The sequence below is a fragment of the Hevea brasiliensis genome, chromosome 17 (genome assembly GCF_030052815.1).
Source record: "Hevea brasiliensis isolate MT/VB/25A 57/8 chromosome 17, ASM3005281v1, whole genome shotgun sequence".
Taxonomy (NCBI): domain Eukaryota; kingdom Viridiplantae; phylum Streptophyta; class Magnoliopsida; order Malpighiales; family Euphorbiaceae; genus Hevea; species Hevea brasiliensis.
This window is the reverse complement of record NC_079509.1, coordinates 40,916,218-40,934,613: the sequence shown is the minus strand read 5'-3', so window position 1 is coordinate 40,934,613 and position 18,396 is coordinate 40,916,218. Positions and strand designations below refer to the sequence as shown.

Genomic DNA, 18,396 nt, shown 5'->3' with positions numbered 1-18,396 from the left:
TTTTAATTAAATTTAATTTTCTTTAAAATATATGTTCTAAATTAGAATAAAAAATCAAGGCTATTTGAATATTTGTGAGAAATTAATAATTAATTTTTTTAAAAAGATGTCTAATTTTTAAAAGTTATTTAAAAAAAAGATCAAAATTAAAATTTATCTATATTTCCCAAATAGTTATATTTAAATTAAAATTAGAAATTAGGGGATATTTAAATTTTTGTGAGAAATTAATTATTAAAATTTTAAAAGTAATTATTCTTTAATTTTAAAAAAATGAAAGGTCAACATTAAATTTTATTTATATTTTCTAAATAGTTTTAATTAAATTTAATTTTCTTTAAAATATTTACTCTAAATTAGGACTAAGATTCTTGGTGATTAAGAGATATATATATATATATATATATATATATATAATGAATTATGAAAAAATGAAATGAAATAAAAATTTATTTTCATAATTATGGCAAATAAAATATTTATATCAATATTCAATTTTATTTTTTTTATAGTTTTATATTTTTTTATAGTATATTAATAAATAATTAATATTATTAGTTTGGTTAATATTAATTATGTTACAGTGTTTTATTATCATTTAGAAAAATTAATTAATGATATAATTTTTTAAAATTATGATTAAGCTATTAATTCTCTAATCATGCATATATAAGTTACAAACTATTTACTTAGTTATTACTTTAATATTATAATAAGTAGCTATTATTATTATTATAATAATAATAATAATTATTATTATTATTATTTAGAAATCTTAATTTAATTAGATATAGGAAAAACTCTTTATTATATATATATATATATATAGAGAGAGAGAGAGAGAGAGAGAGAGAGAGAGAGAGAGAGAGAGAGAGAGAGAGAGAGAGAGAATATTTAATAATTATATTAATTAATGTAATTAATTATTACCATTACTGTTACCATTAATTATTTTTACTATTATCATTTTATCACAATTTTTATGGTTAATTAATTTATAATATTAGACATATTTTAATAATTTTATAAATTTCTATTCTTAAATTTTTAATTATTTCATTTAATTATAAAAATTTAAAAATTATATATATCTTAAAATTAATAAAATAATTTAAAATTATGCTATGAAAGTAGTCACATGGAATTAAATATTTTGCTTTCTTTCTCTCTCTCTTTTATGTATTTAATAATTTTTAATTTACTTTAATATTATTTTATCTTTACCTATCTTATTTTAGTATTCATTTAATAAAGACATATTTTTATTTGTATATTAAATGCTATATAAAATAAATTGTGGAAAAATGAAATGAAATAAAAATTTATTTTCATAGCAATGGTAAACAATAAATTTATATTAATATTTAATTTTCATTATTTTTTTGATATTTTTTATAGTATATTAATAAATAATTAATATTATTAATTTAGTTAATATTAATTATGTTATGTTATACTATTTTATTATTATTTAAAAAAATTAATTATTAATACAATTTTTATAAATTATGATTAAGTTATTAATTCCCTAATTATGTATATGTAAGTTAAAAATTATATAATTATTATATTTTAGTATTATAATAAGTAGCTATTATTATTATTATTATTATTATTATTGTTGTTGTTGTTGTTGTTGTTGTTGTTGTTGCTATTATTATTATAAATATCTAGAAAAGCTTAATTTAATTAAAAATAAGAAAAATTAAGAGTTAATCATATTAATTTATTAATTATACTGAATGAACACATATATGTTAATTTATGTATATTCCATATTCGCTTTCTAATGAAGAGGTTGTTCAGATTTTATAAAACAAATTTAAGAAGATATAGGATTTTAAATTTGTCGCATTTATAGCAAGTAGTAATTTTTAATAAAATTTATTGATAATAATTTTTCTATATTTCTTAAACAATTGTAATATATAATTATTATATAGTTTTATTTTTAAATATGATTCTTAATTATTTTGATATTTAAAATTTAAATAATAAAAAAATATTGATTACTAAATATAATTGTCATTCATTACAAGTTTTCTACTTTTTAATTTAAAAAGTCAATGGCAATTACTTTAAAGAAAAGTGAAATATTTTTTAACACATTTATTACAATTAGATGCAGTATTTAATTACTAATAATTTGGCAATTTAAGACATTTAATTTTAAAATTCAACTAATATTAAAATGATTTTTCAATTATTACTACAACTAAAAGTTTAATTTCTTTTAAAATATCTGCTCTAAATTACAATTAAGTATATTTAAATTTTTATAAGAAATTAATGATTAATTTTTTTTAAACATGTCGAATAATTAAAGGTAATAACTATCCATTAATTTTTAATTTTTTAAAAGAGAAAATTCAACATTAAGTATTTTTTGTATTTTTTAAACAGATGTAATATAATTACTAAATATAATTATCACATGTTATTATGTTTCTAATTTTTAATTTAAAAAGTCAATTGCAATAAAATCAAGACTCATATTTACTTTAAAGAAAAATTAATATTTAAAAGTTTTTTCTCTTTCTTTTATGCATTTTATAAATTTTAATTTACTTTAATTTTATTTTATTTTTATTATTTTAAAATAATTTTATTATTATTATTATTATTATTATTATTATTATTATTATTATAATATATGAAGAATAATTTATGTGTAACACCCCTAATTTTTAAAATTATTATTTTTGGGCAAATATTGATGTTTTAATTTTATTTAAATTTTAGGAAATTATTTGAAATTTTTCAGATTTTCGAAATCCGGTTTGATTTTCTGAAAATATAAAACTTTGATGATTTTTAAAAATTTATTTAAAGACCACGTGATAAAACTAAAAATATATTTGGAGTCTATGAATTTTTCTGAGTTTTCTAGAATTTTTTCAGAATTTTTGGACCTCGTTTTCGGTGCCAAGGCAGAGTAAAAATTTAAAATTTTGTATTTCGAATCTAACCGGCCGAATCGAATTGGACCGGATCGGTCAAATCTGACCGGCTCCTTCTTCTTCTCTTTTTCTCCCTTGTGCGTTTCCTCCTTCCTCTCTTTCTCTCCTGTTTTCTCTCTCCTCCCTCCTCCCCTTGCTGCGCCGCTGCCGCCTCCCCTGCCACCCCAGCCGGCGGGCGCACCTCCCCGGCCGCCGCCTAGAACGCCGGAAAAAGGCTCCCGAAGCAACGCGACGAGCAAGCGCGCTGCTTCATCTTCCCGGCTGAAATCCGGTCGATCCGACCACCAATCGGACCGCATCTTGTGTCTAAATCTATCTACTCATCGAGAGCTTTCCATAGACACCAAGAACACCGAAATCCATTGAGCAGTTTGTCCAATTTTTGCCCGGGAAGTTTTAGCCCATTTTGACTTTTGGGCTAGATTTCTCGTAAACCGTGAACCCCACGAGAAAACCGAGAGTACCAGAGCGCTCCACTCGTCGAGAGTTTCGCGGCGATATAAATTTCAAATTTTTTGGACACCGTTTTTCGGTGGGTCCCACGGAACTTCGCAGTATTTTTCTGAGCACTTAATGAGCTTAGAAAATTCCGTAAAATTTATGTACTAACCCCCGTGTTGTGGGCTTCGTGTAGGTATCTTCAATTCGCGAAAATTCGATAGTTATCCGGGTTTGTGAATTTTCAGCCAGACAGACCGGCTACCGGAAAAAATCTTCGAATTGAATCGAGGTTTTGGCTACCCCACCATTGTCAGATGTCCCGAGCCGATCCCTGGAGTCGGAATCGGCAAAGGTAAACCCGAACCTTGCTTTTTCATAAATTTCTAGAGCTTAAATAGGATTAAAAATCCATAAAATATTCGTGGTAGCTCAGAAAATTATGATTCTTTTTGCAATAGCCTAGTAATATTGCTAAGGACCGCGGGGCAAAGTTTTAGAATTTTTAGAGCTTATTTGGGCAGTTTTTGCAAAAATGATCAATTATAAGGACTAAATTGAAATTTTACATATTGTGATGGATGACTGATTTGATGGGCCCAGGAGGGGCTGTGTGATGTGATTGAGTTGTAGATATATGGGTTGTGAATATAGAAGTGTGTTTAAGCCCTTTTTCAGGTTGGGTAGGTCCTAGGTGTAGGGGAGACTCTGCCGGATTTTCGGCATGACTTAGGACGTATTTGGTTTTTCTCTTGGTTTGTATTGAGTCTATTGTATTAAATAATTGTAATGTAATTGTCAGGTGATCCGGAACAGCCTTCTTCCTCCGCCCAGCCGCCACAGTGACCGCTGTCAAGTCTGTGAGTAAAATATTAATTTTAATTGTAATTTCAATATTATTATATGTTTAAGCATGCCCATGCATCACTTATATGTATGTATCTATGTAGTTAAACTCTAGGCACGTTTTATGTTGCATTCATAACTGTTAAAGTGCCATGGATGTTATTGTGGTAATTTAGAGCAGTGTGCGTACGTTGGCGTGCGTGTGATGTGGTGTGGACTATGTATAGGACGGGTAGACACGGCTTGAGATCTTCGCTGGGACCCGGTCCTTCGGGGTAGACACGGCTTGAGTTCTTCGCTGGGACCCCGATTTGGTTATTAAGTGGAAGTCCAAGCTGAGTTCTTCGCTGGCACAGGTTGGATTTAAAAGAGCTGTATAGGGGATCAGCTCCCATATGTTATGATTGATATTACTGGGTGTGTGAGTGCTCCAAATTACATTTTTGATGTTATGACGTGAAATTATTGCTGTTGTTGCATTTCACTCTACGGGGTGCATTAGTTTTAGATAGTTATAGAGATTATGGTTAAAATTGATATTTTACTCTCTGAGTCGAACGCTCACTCCTGTTCAATATTTTTCCAGGCCACAGGAGGATATTTTTGAGGTTAACCTACTTTTCTCCCTCGCAGGTCGTTTATTCATGTTTGAGTAATTCTATAAACTTCTAGAATTTTCGCATGTGTTAGAAATATTTAATTGATTTGGGTCTGTAATATAAATTGTTATTTTGGACCTGTAAAATTATTATCACATGCATTTTGAGGGACTGGATGAGAAAGCTGAGGTCCCATTTATTTTTATGATGATATGAGTATGTGGAGGATGAGCTGAGCTCCCCAAATGAGTATTTATTCTGTTTACAGGTCGGGTGAGTCAAAAACTCCCCGTTGAAAGGTCCATTTTATGGCCGGACTCTGTCCGGTTGATTTCTTGAAATTGGGCCCAAATGGGCCTTAGAGTTGGGTTAAATGAATAGTTAGGCTTACTACGGGCCTCGGGGGTTTTAAGCTAGCCCAGGTCCTAGTGCCGGTCTGGCCCATGGGTTGGGTCATGACATTATGGCTATTAAAAAAAATTTATGACTATTAAATTCATTGATTTGAAAGTAATTGTTCACTTATTTGATTAAAATTTATTATTAATATTTTAAAATTTTAATATTTTAAATAGTAATATTAAAATTATTTTAACTGAAAAATAATATATATATATATATATATATATATATATATATATATATATATATATATATATTACCGTGTATAGCACGGGTATTCCGCTAGTATATATATATATAAAGCAAAGAGTAATTCCCAAGGAAATGACACGTGGCACTTTCTTTAAAAAGTTTGCCGCATGTCACATTCCATAAATACTTTCCTTTATACTGATTATTATTATTTTTTATTTCTCCTTCAATTATCATTATTATTTATAATATTAGTTTAATATTTATAATTTAAATTATTATTTTTTTTATAATTTGATTTTTAAAAAATTAAGACTTTTTATAATCAAATGTAATATTAAAAAAAATTTAAATTTATTTATGTAAAAATATTATTTACCAAATATTACCATTAATAATAATAATAATAATAATATTTTAAAATAAAAAATAGTTTAAATAATAATAATAATAATAATAATAATAATAATAATAATAATAATAATAATAATAATAATAATAATAATAATAGGCCATTGATAGCCAATAGTTTAAAGAAAATTAACTATTAATTTGTGATATCATAATTAATCATAAATATTCTCCTTTATACTAATTATTATTTAATTTTTTATTCTCTTTTAATTATCATTATTATTTACAAAACTACCTTAACATTTATAATTTAAATTATTATTTTTTTTTAAAATTTAATTTTTAAAAATTAAGATATTATGTAATTAAATATAATATTTAAAATTATTTATATTATTTTATAAACACTAATTATTATTTAATTTTTTTTCTTTCTCTTTAATTATTATTATTTATAATACTAGCTTAACATTTTTTATTTAAATTATTATTTACTTTAAAATTTAATTTTAAAAAAATTAAAATTTTTTATGATTAAATGTAATATTTAAAAATTATTTATATTATTTTTTTATAAACTTATTATGCAAAAACATTATTTGTTACATGTTATCCTCCATAATAATAATAATAATAATAATAATAATAATAATAATAATAATAATAGTAATAGTAATAATAAAAGAAGGTCATTAATGGCCATTAGTTTAAAGAAATTTGATCATTAATTTATGATCTTATAATAAATTATCATATAATTTAATCAACATGAAATTATTTCATGTCTTTAATAAATATTTTTATTGCATTGTTATTTTTTCAATTATTTTTATAGTGAAATCATTATTAAAAAATTTGAGAGATAAAAAGTATAGTTTACATAAAAAGTTATAAAAATAAAATAAGAAACTTGACTTATTTATAATTAGTATTTATAATTTTTATGTTAATAATTTAATATTCTTTTTATTTTACTTTCCTAAAATTAATTATTATTATTATTATTATTATTATTATTGCCAACTTACGACGATTTAATTGAAACGGCCAAGTAAATAGAAAATATTTTACTATTACAAAAATTATATTTGAATGTTTGTTTTCATTTTTCAATTAAATAATATTTCATTATAAATTAATTTTTTATTTAAATAGTTTTTATTTATTTGTCTATATATAATATATCATATGAGACATTTAATATATATTAAACACTCTCTTCTTATCAATTATTTTCATTTCACATAAATACTCTTAAACCTTTTTTGATTCACATTATGTTTTTATTATTTCTTTCAAAGTTATTAGTTATCATTCTCAAAATTTATTATTTAAATATATTTAATTAATATTTATTTAATTATTAATTTTTTATAAATTTCTTATTAAGAATTTCTTAAACTTTTGAATATCTTATTTCATTATAATTATGTATCGAATGCAATAATAACTAATATTTTTATGACGCCCCTTACCCGTCTACTGTATAGCTGAGCAAGAAATGCCACATTCGGTGTCGAGGCAACCTATCTTGTCTTATCATGTTCAATGTCAATTTTTAATATCTTTTAAAATGGTAATCCATGTGTAGAAATTTTTTTTTTAATAGAAACCCGAACAAAGCCTCCTTTGTTTTGTTAGCATTTGGCGGGTTCTACTAGTTACCTGTTAACATGTTCATATTCATTTCACATTTTTCCATATCTTATTCTCCTATATCAAATCATTCACAACTATTTATGAGATCTCAAAAGGATATCATCTATTGCATTCATATAGAAATTCATAGATAATAATTTACAAGTTTACATTACAATCTCAAAATGAAATACATCATGTGTTTATGTACAATGAACAAAAGAACAAAATCTAGACATACATGGACCCTACTAACAAAATTATAACTGTCGAGGTGACTAGTAAACACTAGCAAATCTGATCGGCATCTGTATGAGCACTACTACTATTGCTGTTGCGGCTGCTCAGAATGGTCTCTAATACCTACGCGATGGAAAACCAACGCGTTAAGCATAACGCTTAGTGGTGCATAATTTATAATAACAATAAATGAACAATTGAAATAATAATTCTATATGGCAATTCACAATTTCTAGGTATTTTATGTTTTTATTGCACTTTGAAAATAATTAAAATTATTGAGATCTTTTCTGTTTACTTATTGTATATTCAGTCTTAATTTATCATTTTCAGTGCCCAAGAAACCTATAACAAATTATAAAAGCTGGATACACAGGAGTATACTAGTTAGACAGCCATATGTCTATCCAGTATACGTCGGTCATGTCAGGCATGAAGCCTGCGGGCAGGCATTTAAGCCAGATATAATATTAGGCACAATGGCTAACAGGCAGGCATAAAGCCTGTAGAATAATCCTATCAGACAGATTTTATCTGTTAATAATTATTCCTATGGGCAGTACTGCTATCTGTAGTCCCTATTTAGTATACCAATTGATCCAAATTAAATAAATAAGTCTATGTATATTATAGGCAATTACACATTATCACTTATTTATTTGAAACATTCATATCACTTTATAGTGGAAAAATAGATCCCACATACCGCTTTCATGTGGTTTAGTGTTTAATGGCTTGTTAGGGTTAAATTCCCTACCATAAGATAATTTATCTCATGGACCATTCTTTGGTTTCAGTTTTTTGTGCCTTACTTTTGCCTATCCATATAATCAGTTTGTAGTCACTATTTAGCCACACTTCATTCATGGAAGTTGTTTCTCTATGTCTTATCTTTATTTTCCCTTTTGAATCATGTTAATTTGATTTTTAGAACTCAAGTTATGGTTAGATAACCATAACTTATTCATTTCCAGATTCTGATTCCTTAACTAGGCAGCTTTTGGACTTCAATTTTACCTAATTAATGGAACATGTTACAGTCACTTTTAGGCATAGTGATCTTCATAGAAATTGTTGCCCTATGTCTTATGATCATTGAGAAATTTGTATCACAATTTTTCAAGTTTTGTGAAATTATTTATGGCCAATTAACTGACCTTGACTCATATGCCTTATGCCAACAGGTGTTCAGTTCAGGTCAGTGATTACAAGTCAATTTTTAAGGTTCTTATAGGCATAATTTGAGAAAAGTTTCTAAAACAAAGTTGGAGCCCTATTTCTTAGGTTTCTGGAAAGGTATGGTTCATCTCAATTGGATTTTTCTAGTGGGAGATATGACTAAAAGACTGTTCTGGGGTCAAATGAAGTTTGGTCAGATTCCAAGTTTTGATGCAGTGACTTGTTCCAATTATTTGATCTAGTTCTCTTAATTTCTGGGTTTTGGTCAAAATACAAATTTTGTAAGTCTGTGTCTTGTGGACACTTTGCCACTGGTTTCATTATATTTGAGTTCTTGTAGACCAAGTTATGACTATTTTGCCAAAATTGGTCAGGTAAGTTTATATCCAGCAGTTTCTGGACAACCTAATTCTAGGCAGTTTTGTGACTCAAATTGGGCCAGCAATTTGGTTTGGTTTAAGGAATTTCTGGATTCTGTGGTCTTCATGAAAATTGTAGCCTTATGTCTAATCTTTCCAATGATATAAAATTCAGGTCATTTGGACCAGTATAGAGGGAGTTATGGCCAAATGAATACATACTATTCATTTAGTTATTTTCTGAGTTTTGTGCAGGGTCATCCGGATTTGGGCAGAAAATTGTTCAGGATTTTGATGAAATTTGAGCATGATGTCTTCATGAAAAATGGGTTATTTTGGATTTAGTTTCACCTCCAATTGGCCTCATACCAATTGGAGTCACATAATTTTATTTATGATTCATCAAACACACTGGACTTATTGAGTCCCAACCTGTAGAAAATGGCACTCCCAAATATTCAATATCCTCCAACTTCCTTACTTCAATTTGCATATATAGCACTTCAATTAGGCAACAAATAGTCTCAACAACATCAATTACAAGCCAAATCACAAAATCTCCAATTCAAGATCAAACCCTAATTTCAATTTTTCCAAATCCCACATACACTTATGTAAATAAATTCTAACACTTTTAACCTTGTTAATCCACTTCCCTAACCCATTTAAAACCATCAAATTAATCTTCTTTTTAGGGCTGCCGAAAATCAAGTCTTCCTTTTCTCAAGATTTTCTTGAAATATATACTTAGTTTAGTATGCTTCTTATACTTATAGAAGAAAGAATAGTAGTTAGAGCACTAACCTTTTTGGTGACTTGTTAAACTTTCCTTCTACCTCTTCTTATTACTATCAATAGCTTCCTTATGATGTGGGTTTGATTTTTAATGAAGGGGACCATGGGTTTTGGTGAGTGAGTGAGGAGAATCAAGCTTTAAGCTTGAATAAAAATGGTGAAAAAGAAGACCAAAGTAGCCGGCCAAGAGAGAGAGAAGAAGTAGAGAAGAAGATAAGTTAGGTTAGTAAATTTTTGGCTCTTGTCGCTATATATATATATATATATTGTACTTTAATTTTTAAAATGTCATAAATCCTTTTTTTCTTTTCTTTTCTTCTTCTTTTCTCTTCTTCTTATTTCTTTTCTCATTTTTCACTAATAAATTTATAATTTTAATTTATTTTAATTATTTTAATTCTCTCAAATTTTAATTGATATTTAGATCAAAAATTCACCTCTAGGGGTGAAATGACCAAAAAGCCATTCGTGGTGCTCATCGCATTATTATTATTATTTTTGTATCAATTAATATATTCTCTAAATTTTATTTTATTTTTCTAAATTTTTTCTATATTTTCTTAATATTTATTCCATCAATTTATATCTCCTCACTATAGTTTAAGTGTAGTTTTAGACATTTTGACTATCCGAACAGACATTAGTCGTCGGAACAGTAAATATACGGACTACCTACGGTGAAGGCGTTGCAATTTTGATTATCCATATTTTATTATCATTAATTTTCAACACAATTATTTTTAAATTTTAATCAATATTTATATTTTTATGCATAAATTATCTTTCAACTATATTTTTATATAGAAGTAGAATTTCAAAGATAAATTACAAGCATCGAAAATTTAGTTATAAATAAAGATGATTAAAAACAATTAAAGTTATAGTATTAAAATTATGAAATCTGTTTTTTAAAAAGTAGTACATATTTTTAATATTTATTATATTAATAAAAAATATGATATTTTAAAATTTTAATTTTTATAAAATGTATTTATTTTATATTATAAATTTATATAAAACGATAATTATTTTTGTCAAAAATTATTTTATAAAAAACATATCAAATTAATAAAAAAAATTTACACTTAGATATAATATTTTTAAAAAATAATATAATAGAAAGTTATTTTTAATTAATAATAATGTTATATATCTTCATTATTATTAAAATTAAATAATTTAATTTATTATTAGTAATTTAATTTTTCTATTATATTAATAACAAAAAATATTCTATTTATATATTTTTAAAATAATATTACTTTCTCATTAATATAATATATTTTCTATAATGTATAAAAATAAATATTGATTTATATAAATTATGAGATAAAATATAAAAATTTCATAAAATTTAATTTTTTTTAATAAAGTATTTTTATTACATTTTAAATGAAATAATAATGGAAACTACTATTAATATATGTATAAAAAGAATTAAATATGTATTTTAATTTATTATATCACAAATTAATTAAAAATTTATTATTATTATAATAAGTAAAAATTTATTTAAATTAAATTAAATAAAAGAGAATTTTAATTTAAAATTAATTTAATTATAATAATTTATTTTATTTAAAATGTAATTAAAAATTAAATTAAAAAATAAAGATTATAAATTACCCATACATAATATGGGCATTATGCTAGTATCTATATAAAGCAAGAAGTATTCTCATGGTGCTACCACATGACATTCTACTTCATGGTATTATCACGTGACTTTTCTATTTATTTTTTTATTTTTAATTAATTACTTATTTATTACTTTAAATTATAATTGAGTTATTAATTTTCTAATTGTATATATAACTTATAAGTTATTTACTAATTATCCTTTTAATACTATAATAAGTTACATATATTTATGCATATAATAAAAATAAAATATACAATAATCTATATTTATATATCTATATAGGAAAATTCTTATACACACTTTGGTGTATATACACCCAATCAATGAAAAATTAGTAAACTATTATTTTAAATAGGCCCCATCATAATTTTATATAATGTGTTATGTTTGGACTTACTTATCTATATAAAACAAGAAAGTATTCCCATAGTGCTACAACGTGGCATTGTTCATTATATTACCACGTGGCTTTCTCTATTAATTTTTTGTTATTTTTAATTAATAATCATTTAATTACTTTAAATTATATTTAAGTTATTAATTCTCTAATTGTATATGTAACTTATAAGTTATTTAATAGTTACCCTCTTAATACTATAATAAATAGCTATTATTATAAGATAAAATACAATATATTAATACACATATATTATCTATTTCTATTATAGAATCTTTATTAAAAAGGTTGAGAGATAAAAATAAAATATATAATAATTAATAAAAATTTTAGACATTATATTATTTTTATATATTAAAATTTTAAAATATATATATATATATATATATATATATATATATATATATATATATATATATATATATATATATTTGGAATAATTAGGTTCGATTGTGACTTAACTTGAGATCTTATAACAATAAAACTCTTATAACAATAAAAATACTTCCCATTAAACTAAACGTCATTCATCATGTTATAGTATATATTTAAAAAAATAATTCTAAAATAGTTTTAATAAAAATAAATTTTATATTTTTAACATCATCACCATCACTTATTGTATTCCCTAAGCAAAAATAAATTTGTAATCATAAAGACCATAAAAAACTATTTGTAGTGGAACCGTGAATTAAAATTCATTTTATTCTCTAATAAATTAAACAAATTTATCATAAATAGAGAAATAATAGTATTGAATTTTATATAATATCAATTAAGAATTGTCTGAAAATTTATAAATATTTGAATATAAAAAAATATATTGTTACAAATAAAGTAATTAAAAAATTATTCGATCAAAAAATAATAATTAACAAAAATCTAAAAATTAAATAGTTAAATAAGTTTAAAAACAATTAAAATCAACATAAAAATAATTTAAATTATTATATAAATCATATTTAATTTGTTGAATTAGAATAAATTAAAATAAAAAAAAAGGGAGGGGGCGTTTGATAGTGGGCGGGGTTGTACGGTGTTGTTAAGCACAAGAAGGATAAAGAAGGGAGGCACCTGGTCAAGGCAAACACACTGTATCATTCAATCATTTCAGTTGACAATATGATCACATGCACACACCCAACGATGTACAAACAGTCGATAATTCTAGTAAAACTCAGATACTTGTGGCTTGTTTCCATATCATCTTTAGACAAAATTCACAGTTCTCTCTCAATCTTTTTTAAGAGAAAAGTTTTGCACGGTGGAAGGAGAGAGACATAGTCATATGACATTTACAACCCTTAAAGTTATATTAATATTACCCATATGTTCAACAGTACATCCTGGTATGAGAACCACAGTTTTTAGAGTGTCAGATTGCCTAGTAAGTATGAAAGCTTACAGAAGAACTCTCATTTGAAACAATAACAAAAATGTTATTATGATACTGGAAAATCCAACAATAAACACATCAGAGAGCTACAATATGTGTGTTCGGCAGTACCTATATCCTGCAGCAATGCCTTTTCAAGGTCAAGGCTCACCCATTCCATCTCGAGTCTGGTAGAAATCATCTGGCTTTACAATATTGATATCCTCAAATTCATTGTCGCCTGAAAGGTAAAAAAAAAAATGTATTAAACCACAAATCCATGCAACCATGCAAAAAATATTCAAACAATATGGAATCATGTGCCATATGATGTTAGTTTTCAAATTTCCTTTTATGAGTAATCTTAACCAACACTAGTGATTCAAGATCTATCAATTTTATGGGAAAGTTGATTTGGCTCTTGCATTGCTGAAGCATACAATGGAGAGCAGAACAGAAATCAGATTTCAATCAGAACAGTTCCTAATGTTAGTACCTTTTAGAAGTGCATGAACAAAAAAACAATGCAAATCATATGCAGAGCATGAATGCATGATGCAACCACTGGATTCGAACCAAATTGTAAAAGGACTGATAACTTAACCTTTTCATTCTCTTCTACCAAAGTACACAAGAAAATACAAGCTATCAGAAAACACCAAAAAGATTAACTTTCTATGCAAGAAGCCATTATATAATGCAGGTTGCATTGGAAAAAGAACCCCATATCTACAAGTTAAAATGAAGGGCTAATGATCCAGAAATCCAAAGTTTTGGTTCCAATATAAATTATGATTAATTCTTTTTCTTTTCTTTTATAAAATTTTATAAACCTACTTCAATATTGGTCCCAAATTGCCAATTATGGCCACCTAAAAGAGGTGTGCCAAAGAACCCCAGTTGCTAATGAGAACTACATTTTATGCATAAAACAAGAAAAAGAAGAAAAGTATAACATGGCAGAGAGCAAGTAAAATATTAAATTCTTTCTTTTACCTTTTAATATATATATTTCTCTTCAAATCTGAAGAGGTGTTTTACCATATCTAATGATTACTAAATTTTATAATATTTTAAAATGTGATAGGGAATAAGTTAGTTTGGATGGAATAGTATTACGCCAAAGTAACAACTTTAAATATCTTGGCTCAATCCTTCAAGTAGATGGGGGATGTGAGAAGGATTTTAGTCATAGTATTAAAACCGGATGGTTAAAGTGGAGACGTGCCACAAGAGTTTTATGTAATCGCAAGATTCCCAATAAGTTGAAAGGAAAATTTTACCGTACAACTATATGACTGGCCATGTTATATGGTAGTGAGTGTTGGGCAATGAGGGAGCCGTATGTGTCTAAAATAAGAGTTGCGGAGATGAGAATGTTAAGGTGCATAAGTGGCCATACTAGACTAGATAAAGTCCAAAATGAAAATATTAGAGAAAAGGTAGGAGCGGTACCAATTGAGGATAAGTTGAAAGAAGGAAGATTGAGGTGGTTTGGTCATGTGAAGCGTAGACATACGGAAGTTCTAATTAGATAAGTAGAGCATATTGGGTTAGATGATAGAAAGAAAAGAAGGGGTAGACCTAAACTGACTTGGAGGAGAATAGTACAACATGACCTAGAAGCATTATACATTTCCGAAGATTTAGCCCAAAATCGTTTAGAGTGGAGAAAGAGATCCATATAGCCAACTCCAATAAATTTTTGGAATAAAAGTTTAGTTGAGTTGAGTTGTCATATCAGCATAAAACATTGTATTATCAAGTATCAACACCTAAGGTGCTCTAAAACACTCCTCTATGTGAATTGACACTATTGTTGAAGTAGGTTTTTAATAATTTATTAAAAAAAGAAAGAATTAGCCATACTTGATGCTTAGATCAAACTTTTGGGTTTTTTTTTTTGCTAATTACCATTAAAATAAAAGTAGGGGCTAATATTGTAATTCAAATCATAACTGTTAATTTTATTATAAAGGAAGTAAAGGAAATGCAATGGAGATGCAGCCGAAATCATAATGGGATCTAAGATATCATATAGCGTAACTGAGAAGTAAAATAATAAACCATAAATTGAAGGGAAAAAAGTGAGGGTGGAAATAGGGAGAGAGCATTGTCATCCATGAAAATCATTTAAATTACTTAAAATGCTTCCGATACAAAATTATGCAAAATTCAGAAGCTTTTCCTTAATTAAAAAAGTTTTGACGGAAATCAAATTCCTAAATAGCAACCAGTTTCAAAAAGACAGAACAAATTACTACATATGAATGCTGGTTTATCAGAATTCAGTATACATTCAGCAGATAAAACTATTGCTGATTTCTTGCGATTCAAAAAGCAACTTGATATAAATGGATTGTCAAATCTATAGTAGAACATTGCTTTTCCTTTGATCATTTGATAAACATAATGCTACCTAAAATGGAAAAACCTGATCTAAATGGATTGTGAAATCCGATAATTGAACATTCTTTTTCATTTTCTTATTCAATAAACATACTGCTGTCTAAATTTGCCTCATTTGAGCTTTCCACAGAACAATTCACAATTTTTTTTTTCCAATAAAATGAATGCATGCCTCAAGTAAGCATTAAAGCACATTGATGCAAGTGTTGAAACAAAGCTGAAAGCTCATAATGACTTCTACAGTACTAATAGAAATCTGGAGATATATCTTTTTCTTCACATTTATAGGTTATTTAACCTTAAAACACATTCTCAGAGCAGCTCATGGAAGTATTATAAACTCTGTTGCATGCGTCTTTACTTTTCAGTCATATGAAATGACTCATAAAAACTATAAGTATAACCAAAGCACATAGAAAAGGCAAAAAAAATATTAGGAATATGCATGAAACAGACATGCATAACAGAAAGGGAAAGAGAGACTACCTTTTCTCAAGGTTAACGCCAACTTTGCATCATTTTCAACCTGTGAAGACGCAGTGAGTTTATTTAAAAATGTCAAAAAAAATTTTGAGTTTCAAATCTCAAAATGCTACCAGAACGAAGATGCATAAATAATGTAATTTCTAGAGTAGTACCTTCTGCTCTGCCAATGTCTTTGAATCCTCCAACAATTCCCCATTTGACAATGAGATGAGTCGCTGATCATTTACTGGCTTATCAATCAAGACTTGCAATTTCTGCTTAATCTCCAGAATTTTCTCAGTTGGATCGCATTGGATAAAGTAAGTTGTCTTGTTACGCTTAACCCGGACGTACATAGCCTGTGAAATAATTAATCTACAAATCAGTCCAAGAGCAGAAAGACCAGAAGACGGAACCAAAAGAATATTTAAACAAATGTTAGCATATTGATTTCCTAATTCAGTTCACTTACCTTTTAGTCAAATGAGAAATTAGAATTGGATATCAATTAAGAAGAGTGAAAAACAAGATGTTACAACAAACAAATACAGCTGAAAATCCAAAAAAAAGTTAGAACTTGCGTCTGCATAGAGGGATATTGTTGGGACAGATTGTGATATATGGCTTACTGATTTAGTACTGGAGGCACATCCTATTACAGAAAGAGGCAACCTAACCTTATATAGTGTTACGTAGTCGGTTCATGGATATGTCACCTTCAAATGCAGCAATGACTCTAGCACCAACCTTCCAAGCTATAAAACTTTAAGTGACATCCAAGGTACTCTTGGGCTTCAGCTTACCCTTGCAACAACTAACGTAACACGGAATTTTACACCAATCCCTATAAGTATTCTGTTTGAAAATATTTTCCATGTTTTGAGTGTGATTACTTTATAAAATAATAATAAACTGATGGTAATTCTTCTGATTCTTCCCTTTTCCCTAACTCCCTCTCTCTCTCTCTCTCTCTCACTTCCTCATAACTTGTTCTAACTCAATACAAATGTTGTAAGCCTAAAATTCATCCCAGTTTCTTCATTTGCTGATTGTTTCTACAAATTTGCTTGTTTTGACTACAATCTAAGATAAGATGACTTCAGATCATCACATTTATGTGCTTCTATGAACATTCAAAATTCCCACCAACAATATCCACATTTCTAGTAACTGACGAGATACTGCAGCCAAAAACGACAGTAATCTTGGCTAAATGCAATACCCATGACCAAATAAAGCAACTTCCCCACAGCATTCCCTTCGTTATCTCATGCCTTCGAAGTCTAACAGTCCAAGTGCATTCCAGGGCTTGTTCCAGTTATACACTATCAGTGTCTTCATTGGCCAATCAGCGAATTGAACAATAAAAGAAATTCAAAGATTTTGCAACCAAATCTAACTATAGAAGTATTGATGAATATTGAAATTAAAAATGCATTTAAAACGCCAAAATGAGTAGAAACAGAAGAAGGGTATAGAGGCTTACTCACCATCTTCAACTAGGAACCAAAAGAGAAGAGGAGAAGAGAGGGACTTCCTGCAGAAATGAACATTCACAAGTATTGATCTGCATATGTCAATTGCCCAATTTGCTCATCGAAGAGGCCATATCAGTTAACAGAGAGAAATTCAGTATCTGTGAGTGATGGGAAAGTAAAGACGAAAACAATTGCAAATCAGAACGTACCTAATTTGGCCGAGGGATGGAAATCAACCTCGCAATCCGTGAACTCTGTTGCGCTGACTCTCTCCCTCTCTAACCTTTGTTTGGATCTTAATTGAGCGAAGGAAATGAGGACAAATTAAAGAAAAAAGAAAGGAAATAGAAGTTATTTTTTTTTTCTACTGTTAGGATATTTTGCTAAAACAGAAGAGAAATTTGTCTTCCAAGAAAATTACTTCATTATCATAAATTTATGATTTTATTATTCTATAATGTTAAAAGTATAAAAGTAATTTTAATAGAAATGGTGTTTAATTCTTTACAAAGAAATATTTTGTTTTCAGGAAGGAAGATGCAAGAAATCATTTTTTTTTCTCTCTATTTCCTTAGCCTATTTACTTTGCTAAAAGTGTGATAATTTTTTTAAAAAAATTAAAAATTAG

The 18,396-nt window shown here is 26.8% G+C and overlaps 1 protein-coding gene across 2 annotated transcripts; it reads right to left on the bottom strand.

The window, feature by feature from the left end:
• Window positions 1-13,330: 13,330 nt before the first annotated feature.
• LOC110661881 (uncharacterized) lies at window positions 13,331-18,335 on the bottom strand. Of its 2 annotated transcripts, none has more exons than XM_021820706.2 (5): window positions 17,978-18,335; window positions 17,781-17,857; window positions 16,464-16,649; window positions 16,312-16,351; window positions 13,331-13,657 (listed from the first exon to the last, which is right to left on the bottom strand). In XM_021820706.2, exons 2-5 carry the CDS (start codon window positions 17,781-17,783, stop codon window positions 13,578-13,580), a joined length of 309 nt encoding a protein of 102 aa, XP_021676398.1. In that variant the 5' UTR covers window positions 17,784-17,857; window positions 17,978-18,335; the 3' UTR covers window positions 13,331-13,577. The 2 variants fall into 2 exon arrangements, with proteins under 2 accessions (XP_021676398.1, XP_021676390.1); XM_021820698.2 differs by having other exon boundaries at window positions 17,781-17,827; window positions 17,978-18,329.
• Between the last annotated feature and the right edge of the window lie 61 nt (window positions 18,336-18,396).